The sequence below is a fragment of the Leptopilina boulardi genome, unplaced genomic scaffold (genome assembly GCF_019393585.1).
Source record: "Leptopilina boulardi isolate dan_hultmark-lab unplaced genomic scaffold, ZJU_Lbou_2.1 LbouV2_302, whole genome shotgun sequence".
Lineage (NCBI taxonomy): Eukaryota > Metazoa > Arthropoda > Insecta > Hymenoptera > Figitidae > Leptopilina > Leptopilina boulardi.
The window spans coordinates 2,680,182-2,691,183 of NW_026137866.1; the positions used below are offsets into that span (position 1 = coordinate 2,680,182).

At 22.4% G+C, this 11,002-nt stretch overlaps 1 protein-coding gene across 5 annotated transcripts in view; it reads right to left on the reverse strand.

Annotated features, from left to right (window-relative positions):
* LOC127282726 (uncharacterized) overlaps positions 1 to 9,253 on the reverse strand; it is a 36,830-nt gene extending 27,577 nt beyond the window's left edge. For all 5 annotated transcript variants that reach the window (XM_051307171.1, XM_051307169.1, XM_051307170.1 and 2 more), the window contains exons 1-4: positions 8,999 to 9,253; positions 7,959 to 8,351; positions 5,510 to 5,763; positions 4,256 to 4,367 (exon numbers count right to left, since the gene is read on the reverse strand). In XM_051307171.1, coding sequence (XP_051163128.1) covers positions 4,256 to 4,367; positions 5,510 to 5,763; positions 7,959 to 8,351; positions 8,999 to 9,220 — 981 coding nt within the window. In that variant the 5' untranslated portion in view covers positions 9,221 to 9,253. The remainder of the gene's footprint in view (positions 1 to 4,255; positions 4,368 to 5,509; positions 5,764 to 7,958; positions 8,352 to 8,998) is intronic.
* Between the last annotated feature and the right edge of the window lie 1,749 nt (positions 9,254 to 11,002).

Consider the following 11,002-nt stretch of genomic DNA (forward strand, 5'->3'; position numbering starts at 1 on the left):
CTCTTGGGAAACGACTTAAGTTTTATTTTCCGAGAAAATATTATTTATGAAGAGGAATATTTACTTTTTTTCTAATAATTTTTTTTTTTCATTAGTAGTCATTTTTTTATGATTAATTTAAATAAATAAATAATAATTATTATTATATTTTTTTTATTATTATTATTTTTAAATTATTATTATTTATTAAAAAAATTAATTATTCTATATATTAATAATTGCGGGCATTTTTTTTTAATGATTATTGTTTTTTCAATGACAAAAGTTAATTATCATTTTCTTATTTATATTTCGAATTTGGAAAAAAAAAATTAATGTATATTTCAGCGAAAGGCATTTTCTAATTAGGAGCTGAACATTTTGCTAACTCTCTTCACTGACGATATACTTTATTAATTAAAACTTTTCAACTTATTTGTTTATAACTGTAAAATTATAAAATGTAATATTGTAAAATTTAATTATTATATAATAAACAAAATATTTATAGAAATTTTTTTTTTGTGAACGGCATTTAATTAATTTTATCAGCAAAAAAATTTTTTTTTTTTTTTTTAAATAAATTTTTCATTTAATATATATGTAAAAGAATTTATATAAAAATTAGTGGTGGAGGGCAAAGAGAGTGTTGCGAGCTAATTTTAATCGGGCTCAACTCATAAGAAGCAAAGCCGAAAGCTTTTCGAGCCATTGTTTCAGCATCGTTCGAACTGTGCTATGTAGACATTATTTCTCTTTTCTTTTTTTTTTTTTTTTGTTTTGTTTTGTTTGTTTCTCTTTTTGTTATACACTCAACACTTTTTTGTTTGAGAAAAAAACACGAAATTGTCACGTAAATTTTCAAGCATCAATCAATTATTTCTGATGATGAAAATTATATAAAATAATAGTAATAATAATAATAAAAATTAAAAAAATAATAAATAATAATAATAAAAATTAAAAAAAATAATAAATAATAATAATAATAATAATAATAATAGTAATAATAATATTAAAATATATTCAATTATTTAATAATTTATTTTTAATTATTATTGTTATTATTATCGTAACCCTTTTAATTCAGAAAATGAAGAGACCATTGAAATTTTGAATTCTCATTATAAAATGATGAATCGTTTTTATATAAGAATTAATAATGCTTTTATTAGTTTTGAAAATAATTTCAAAACAATATATAATTAGAATGTATTTGCAATTTTGAAGCATGATTTTAGTTTAAATGAGAATAAATTGTTGGGTTGCTTCCTAAACGGCAGGTAATTCAAAATAATCAGAACTAATTTCACTGGAGCGTTAAATTACAGTGAGTTACACAGAGCTAGATTAAATACGAGCCATTAAATTATATTTAGTTTCAAGTACTTTAAAATATCTATATTATTTATATAATATCAAAATTTATTAGTCTCTTTGGATGAAAAAAAAATTATTTTTTTCCCTAAAAAATTTCATAACTTAATTATTTTTATTTCAAAAATAGGTTTTATTATTTATACTTTGTTGAGTTTTGAAAAAAAAAAATTGGTATAAAAATAAATTTGCGAATTTTTTATTTGTCTAAAAATAAATTTGAAAAAAAAAATTTTTTTATTTGTAAAAATAAATTTCAAAAAAAAATTTTTTTAAACACATATAAATTTAAGTGCATTTTAATTTGTATTCGAAAAGGGATGAAATAGTGTTTTTTTCGTGGCGAAGCAATCAAATAAATTTCATATGTCATGTGTTTGGCAAAGGATGAGATATTTGAAATGCATTACGTGTTGGTTCAGATGAAGGAGACTGATGTATTTCATACACAACTGTAGAATGTTATCAAAATAATAATTCTCATCATGAATATTATCGTACAATATCGCAAATGACAATTTTATTTATATATAAAAAAAATAAAATAAAATGTCAAGTGCATTTGTACTTCAAAAAAAAATATAAATTTAATTGTTTGGAAATTATTGTCAGTTTATTCTAATTTTTTCCCTAATATAAATACAAAATAAATACTAAATAAAAAATAAAATGAATTTTAAAAAAAAAAAATTTTTTTTCTTTTTGCAGATCTTATCTTCGAAGGATTCACCATAAATGTGAGTTTAATTTTTTTTCTCCTTTTTTTTAAATTGACTTGAATAAACTTTTTTTTATTTCCCAAAAATTTGTTGATTATTATTGTTTTTTTTTTTACATAAAATTAATTAATTATTAATAATTAATTAATAATAAATTACAATTTGTAGCAAAAAAAAGGGAGAGAGAGAGAGAGAGAAAAAAAATTATATGAAAAATTGGAGATATAAACAAGCAGTGACATCAAGGAAAATGTGAGAGAATTTCTTAAACTTTTTTGCAAAACTTCTTTTATCAACAATTTTTGATATTAAATTCCCAGAAAGTTTATATAAGCAATTTTAAATAATTTTCTTTTGTCGTAATCGTCAAAGTGAATAATTTTTTTCAATTTTAGTTTCTTCTAGAAAAAAATATTTCTTTAGAAAAATAAATTATTTATCCTTGGAATGTCATTCTTTTATAAATATGCAAAAATCCTTTTACGTAATTGAAAAATGGTTGACGAAAAAAAAATTCAACGTTACATAAGTGTGATGATAATTTTACTTATTACTATTATTATAATTATTAATATTATTATTATTATTATTATAATTATTATAATTATTATTATTATTATTTAATTTAGTAGGTAAATGATGTTTTATTATTATTATTATTATTATTTTAATATTTGTAATAATATTTTAATTTTTTTTTTAATTATTATTATTATAATAAATAAATATAATTGTAATAAATATTAATAAGTAAAATGTGAAACAAATTTCCCAACAAAAAGTGACATTTTTATGCATTGAACACTTTGGAAAAGTTTTTCTTCCATTTTTTTTCGGAGGGGCTTTTTTTTGAAAAATTGCAAATAAATAATAACGTTGACGTTTTGCCGCTTTCTTGATGTTTTAGAGACAAGTAAAGAAAAACGAGAATGAGTAACAAAATGGAACACAAGTAATGGAGGAAAAAATATCTTCTCAGATAACTTTATGAAAGGTAGAAAAAGTTTTACTTTCAAAACAACTTGGAAAAGTTTAACCTGACAACGTGTATATATATATATATAAAACATGGGAGAAACTTTGATTTATCGTCACCATCAGTTCACCTGATCACGTGACATATTTCCAGAACACTTCTGATTGTGCATTAGATTTCAGTTGAGTTTATAAACTTTTCTTTTACGCAAATTACCAGTTTTGCAAAAAAAAAAAAAAAAAAAAAAATTAAATGTTTGCAATTTTTGTTTATTTATTTTTTTATATTTTTTAACTTTATCTATTTCAATTTTTTATATTTTATTTCATTTTTTTATTGTAACTATTTTATTTTTTATATATTTTTTTATTTTTATTTCATTTTTTTATATATATTTTAATTTTTTTAATTTTTGTATGTATAATTAATTTTTTAAAATTTTTTAAAGTTGGGGCAATTCAAAATTCCGCGTCTTAAAAATTCGTAGAAATAAAAATTCCGCGTTTCAAAAATTCAGACAAATTAAAATTCCGCGTCTTAAAAATTCTATTAACTAAAAGTTGATACAAATAAAAATTTGGACAAATAAAAATTCCACGTCTTAAAAATTCGGACAAATTAAAATTCCGCGTCTTAAAAATTCGTAGAAATAAAAATTCCGCGTTTTAAAAATTCTATTAATTAAAAATTCGTACAAATAAAAATTTGGACAAATGAAAATTCCGCGTCTTAAATATTTGTACAAATAAAAATTCGAACAAATTAAAGTTGGGGCAATTTAAAATTCCGCGTCTTAAAAATTCGTAGAAATAAAAATTCCGCGTTTCAAAAATTCAGACAAATTAAAATTCCGCGTTTTAAAAATTCTATTAACTAAAAATTCGTACAAATAAAAATTTGGACAAATTAAAATTCCTATTTTATTTTTTATATTTTTTTTTATTTTATTTCATTTTTTTTATATATTTTAATTTTTTTAAATTTTTGTATATAATTGATTTTTTTAAATTTTATTTCACTTTTTTATATGTGAATTTTTTTATTTTAATTTTGTAAACAATTTTTTGGTTTTTTTGTTTTTTAATTTAAAATTTAAAATTTATTTTAAAATAAATTATATTGAATTGAAAATAAATAATTAAAATTTTTCCAAATTTTTTCGATTTGAATTAAAAAATAGAAAAAAAAACAAAAGAATTCTTACCTGAGCTTGTATAGCAGCTAGATGAAGTTGTGCAACACCTAGATCAAAGCGTTTCATTGAAATATCTTCCTGAAGCTCAGCAATTTTGGTGTGAACGTTTCCTTCCACGCTTCTATAAGCAAAAAAAAGTAAATCGAATTTTTTTCGACTTTGATATGGAATTCCAGAGTGATTGAAAGAAAGTTATAAGAAAAAAAAAAAAAATTCACGATATATAGATATTGAATTTTGCGTACATTTATTTCTTACAAGATCTTTCTCTCTCTCTCTTTTTTTTCTCTCTCTATATATATAATAACAGGACCAAAGGAAACGTTACAGATCAAAGAAAAATATTCACAGAATAAATTTTCTTTGAATCAAAGATTCGTTTTATAAAAGAAATTATATTTTTCTTCAAAAATAAATTTTTCCCATAGATATATAATAGTTTTAGTTAATTTAAAAAAAAATTAATAATTCTATTTTATATATATTCATATTTAATATTAATGAAAATAAATTTTTTTTATACAAGAAAAAAATAAAAAAATTTTTTCCCTTTTTTTTAGTTTTAATGTTAAAATATTTTAATAGAGAGAAAGAGAGATCTTTTATTTTTGATTGTAAAAGATTAGACGTTCAATGGTATATAAGAAGATGGATAATATTTTTCAATGGAAATATAAATTAATTTATGATGAACCAGGGAATATGTATATTTCTCAGTCAAAGCTTATATATATATATATTTAATATTTATATATACATGTATATGTTGTAGTAGGTGAATATAAATTCTCGAGGGAGAGAGAAAACTCTGATATTATATAAAAGAGTCTTTGTGACTGTGGCATTGCCTCTTGACTCTTTTATCCCCCACAAAGCGTTTCATATTTTACAAAAATCGAGGAAATAATTTTTTTTCCAACTTATATGACGAGTAGGATATTTATATTTCTTTAAAATAGTTCCAATTAAATTTTCTTTTTGCATTTTGTTAGTTTATTCTCTCCCGAAAAAGAAAATTTAACAAAATTTTTATCCTACTAGTTTCAATTAAATTAATTAATTTTTAATTAATCAAATTAAATTAAATCCAAATTAATTAATAATTAATTTAAATTGGTGGTCAATTAATTAATTAAAAATAGAAATTCAAATTTAATTTTCATCTTTGAATTAAAAAAAAAAAAAAAAAAAAAAATGGCAGTGATAAATATAAATTTGCATAATATTAAAATAATTTTCGTCTACGCAATCGTTTAGACTTACTTTCGTTGCATTCGAGTTAGTGCCTCAAGGGCATCCTGTAGACGTCCAATCTCCTGTGTCAAACTTTCAGATTCTCTATGCAAATCATCCATCAAAGGTAGGGTACTGGTTCCGGTTGGTACCAACTCGTCCCGTAATGTAGGAACTTGATTTAGCCTCTCAACTGGCACCTGATCTGGTGGAGCTGGAGACACGAAGAGGCGACGTGGTGGTTTTCGTACAGTTGCTGCAGATGACAAACTTCGCGCCAAAACCTTAATAGAATTTTTTCATACATATATTAGGGAAAAGTTTTACCCTCCCAAAATTAGAATATTATTATGCTAATCCTTTTATATATCATCGAACTAATTATAAATTTTTACATAAAAAAATTTTTTACCTAATTTTTTTACCAAATTTTTTGTTACGCAAAAATTATTTACAATAATTTTTTTTTTAATTTAAAGAATTTTAATTTATTCGAATTTTTATTAATACGAATTTTTAATTAATAGAATTTTTAAAACGTGGTGGAATTATCATTTGTCTGAATTTTTTATTGATAGATTTTTTAAGACGCGGAATTTTAATTTGTACGAATTTTTAGGTAATAGAATTTTTAAGAGGTAAATTAAGGAATAAAAATTCCGCGTTTCAAAAACTCAGACAAATTAAAATTCCGCGTCTTAAAAATTCGTAGAAATAAAATTTTTAATTTGTCCGAATTTTTAATACGCGGAATTTTAATTTGTACGAATTTCTAAGACGCGGAATTTTCATTTGTCAAAATTTTTATTTATACGAATTTTTAGTTAATAGAATTTTTAAGACGCGGAATTTTAATTTGTCTGAGTTTTTGAAACGTGGAATTTTTATTTCTACGAATTTTAAGACGCGGAATTTTAATTTAGCCGAATTTTTAATACGCGGAATTTTAATTTGCCCCAACTTTAATTTGTTCGATTTTTTATTTGTACGAATTATTAGGACGCGGAATTTTCATTTGTCCAAATTTTCATTTGCACGAATCTTTAGTTAATAGAATTTTTAAGACGCGGAATTTTAATTTATTTGAATTTTTATTTCGCGGATTTTTATTTCTACGAATTTTTAATACGCGGAATTTTAATTTGCCCCAACTTTAATTTGTTCGAATTTTTATTTGTACGAATTATTAGGACCCGGAATTTTCATTTGTCCAAATTTTCATTTGCACGAATCTTTAGTTAATAGAATTTTTAAGACGCGGAATTTTAATTTATCTGATTTTTTATTTCGCGCTTTTTTATTTCTACGAATTTTTAATACGCTGAATTTTAATTTGTACGAATTTTTAATTCGGGAAAATTAAAATCACGCGTCTTAAAAATTCTTTTAACTAAAAATTCGTACAAATAAAAATTCGGACAAATTAAAATTACGCGTCTTAAAAATTCGTAGAAATAAAAATTCCGCGTTTTAAAAATTCAGACAAATTAAAATTCCGCGTCTTAAAAATTCTATTAACTAAAAATTCGTAGAAATAAAAATTTGGACAAATGAAAATTCCGCGTCTTAAAAATTCGTACAAATAAAAATTCAGACAATTTAAAATTTCCGCGTCTTGAAAATTCGGACAAATGAAAATTCCGCGTTTTGAAAATTCGTACAAATAAAATTGCAGACAAATTGAAATTTTACGTCTTAAAAATTCTATTACCTAAAAATTCGTACAAATTAAAATTCCGCATATTAAAAATTCGGACAAATTAAAATTCCGCGTCTTAAAAATTCGTAGAAATAAAAATTCCGCGTTTCAAAAATTCAGACAAATTAAAATTCCGCGTCTTAAAAATTCTATTAACTAAAAATTCGTACAAATAAAAATTTGGACAAATTAAAATTCCGCGTCTTAAAAATTCGTAGAAATAAAAATTCCGCGTTTCAAAAATTCATACAAATTAAAATTCCGCGTCTTAAAAATTCTATTAACTAAAAATTCGTACAAATAAAAATTTGGACAAATTAAAATTCCGCGTCTTAAAAATTCGTACAAATAAAAATTCGAACAAATTAATGTTTTGGGCAAATTAAAATTCCGCGTCTTAAAAATTCTATTAACTAAAAGTTGGTACAAATAAAAATTCGGACAAATTAAAATTCCGCGTCTTAAAAATTCTATTGACTAAAGATTCGTACAAATAAAAATTTGGACAAATGAAAATTCCACGACATAAAAAATCGTACAAATAAAAATTCGGACAAATTAAAGTTCGGTGAATTGAAATTTCTGTCAATTAAAAAAAATTCGATTGAATGACAAAAATTCCGTAGCTAAAAATTTTTAAGTAAAAATTCGTATAAAAAGCAATTCTATATTAAATTTCAATTTAAAAAATAAAAATTTGATAATAATTAATAAAATAAAAATAATTTTTGAAACTGAAATAAATTTTTTTTTCTCAGTGTATAAAATACAAAAATTTACTTGTAAATCATTTTGCGATGAAATGGCACGCGCTTCTTTTGTGACATTTTGAAAACGTTTCGATTGCTCTAATGAACGTTCACCGGCAGCGTCTGAAATACCGGCAATACAGTTACATGCAAGTCCACATAATTCCTCATAGACCTCAGCAATTTCATTCAATAAACTTGGTAGGCATTGATATTGATAGCGTTCGGTGATTGCATTTGTTGCTCTCAATTGAAGTACATAAGCATTGTGTGCCTCAAGATAGGCTCTCTTCAATTCTTGATCATTTCCACTCTCACTATTCAATAAAGCCGCATAAGTCCGCTTGTAATCTGTTCTTGCCCTTTGCAATTTCTCCTCGGTCTTGCTCACTACCTGCTCGTAAGCCTCACGATGTGCAAATATCTGCAAAAGAATTTTCATCAAAAAAAAAAAAAAAAAATTTTTTTCATATAAATTATTTTCAAAATTAAATTTGTAATTTTTTTTTTTTTAAATTCACAGACAGAAAAAATTTATATTAGAGCCAAATAAATATATTTATGGCAAATAAATTTTTTATTTACGCCAAATAAATAGGCTCTGAGATAAATTTACAATTTATTTACTTAATTCAAATATATTATATTTGGTTCAAATAAAATATTTCTTTGAATGTAGGGAAATTATATATCAGAGGCAAATAAATATTTATTTGTTGCGAATAAATTTTTTTAATTAAAAATTTTATTTATTGCAAATAAAATTATTTATTTGCAATAAATAAATATTTATTTGTTGCGAACAAATTTTTTTTAATTAAAAATTTTATTTATTGTAAATAAAATTTTTATTCACGCCAAATAAATATTTATTTGTTGCGAATAAATAATTTTTTAATTAAAAATTTTATTTATTGCAAATAAAATTATTTATTCACTTCAAATAAATTATTTTTTTGTTGCGTATAAATTTTTTTAATTAAAAATTTTATTTATTGCAAATAAAATTTTATTTATTACATATAAAATTAATATTAAATAAATAAATAATAAATTTTTGTTATTATGAACCTTTCTCGATTGAACTTTTCGATGAAAACTGGCTTCCGAGGTGGGTCTCGATATTTGTTGTTGTAAAAGTCCAGCAAGATCGAGATGTGTTGTTGCATCGGCTTCAACTTGTCGTAACAAATTTTCCCAAACTCGTCGCATTCCACTAGAATCTCTTGTATCGCCAGCTCGATTTCGAAAATCGTCAACAAGACGACGAACATTAGCTGAATGTGATTCCATTGCCCCACCCAATTCTTGGGCAAATTCTGAGACTGGAAAAAAAAAATTTTTTTTTATTTCTCCCAAAAAAAAAAATTTTATATTCAAAAATTTAAATTAATAACAATTTTAGGAAAAATAAATATTTATTAGAATTGGAAAAAAATTATCAACTCTCTAAATCTGAATTAGTAAAAATGTTTACTAATTTGAATTAGTGACTCACTTTTTGCTTCAGAATTAGTAAAATTTTACTAATTGTTAGTAAAAGTTACTAATAATTAGTAAAATTTTACTAATTCAGAAGCAAAAAGTGAGTCACTAATTCAAATTAGTAAACATTTTTACTAATTCAGATTTAGAGAGAATTATAAAATATAAAAAATTTATTTATTTTTATTATTTTTATTTATTTCAATTTTTTGTGATTTTTAAAATTGTTTTTTAAATTTTAATATAATATTTAAAAAAAGAGTGAAAACTGAATTTTTTTTCCTTCTGTTTTTTTTTAAATGCTTTAATACTATAAATGTAGTTGATTAATAACATAAGTTTGGAATTAGAACCCTTTCAAAATTACAGCACTCAAGTGTGGCTCAAAATATAGACCGAAACCGTACAATTTACATGCTTTTGAATTGAAACCCTCGAAAGAACAATGTGGCTTTAAAATGTACCATATATACGAATTAATTAAAACGACCCGAGCGTGAATTGTAAAATAATCCATGTTAAAATTAGTACAGGGAATATATTTTACTTTCATAAATGTAGAAATTTTTTTTTTTTTTTCGAAAAATAATATCAAAAAAAGTCAAATTTATTAATTATTATTTTCAAAACCAAAAAAAAAAATTCACTTGCCATTTTTTTTTTGTTTACTTACACAATATTTATTACTATTAATTTTTATTCTTATTTTATTATTATTTATTATTGTTTATTATTATTTAATATTATTTAGTATTATTTAGTATATTATTTAGTATTATTTAGTATTATTTAGTATTATTTAGTACTATTTAGTATTATTTATTATTATTTAGTACTATTTAGTACTATTTAGTATTATTTAGTACTATTTAGTATTATTTATTATTATTTAGTACTATTTAGTATTATTTAGTACTATTTAGTATTATTTATTAATATTTATTATTATTTATTATTATTTATAATTTTTTATAATTTTTTATTATTATTATTGAATATTATTTAGTATCATTTATTATTTCTTTAATATTATTTATTATTGTTTATTAATATTTATTATTTATTATTTTTTTATCATGATTTATTATTTTTACTAATTTTGCAAAACAATTTTCTTTTTTTTTGATATTTTATTTTTTGTCTCGTCCAATAAAATGAAAAATAATTTTTTTTTTTCAATATATTTATCAAGGGAGAAAACGATAATTTTTAATAAATGTCCATAAACGAGACACGATGATTGTCATGAAAATATATCGCATGGAGTAAAATGAAGTTTAACCGTGAAAAAAAAACGTGTTCCCCTTTTTTCTCTCTCTTTCTCTCTCTCAGACTTGTGGTAATATCACCGAGGAAACCTGTCTGACGTATAATAAATAAATGTCCGGAGAGCGCTTTTCTGATATCGGTCTTCTAAAGGGGGTTGTAGGGGGGGGGGGGGTTGACATTTGACCCGTTAGCAAACTTTGAAATCGAGCGAAATTGACATCGAGTAAAGGCTGCACTACCTACTATTACGCCACTATATCGATCTGTTTTACAACATTTTTTTTTTTATATTTATTTATTTTTTTTTTTCCCTCCAACCAC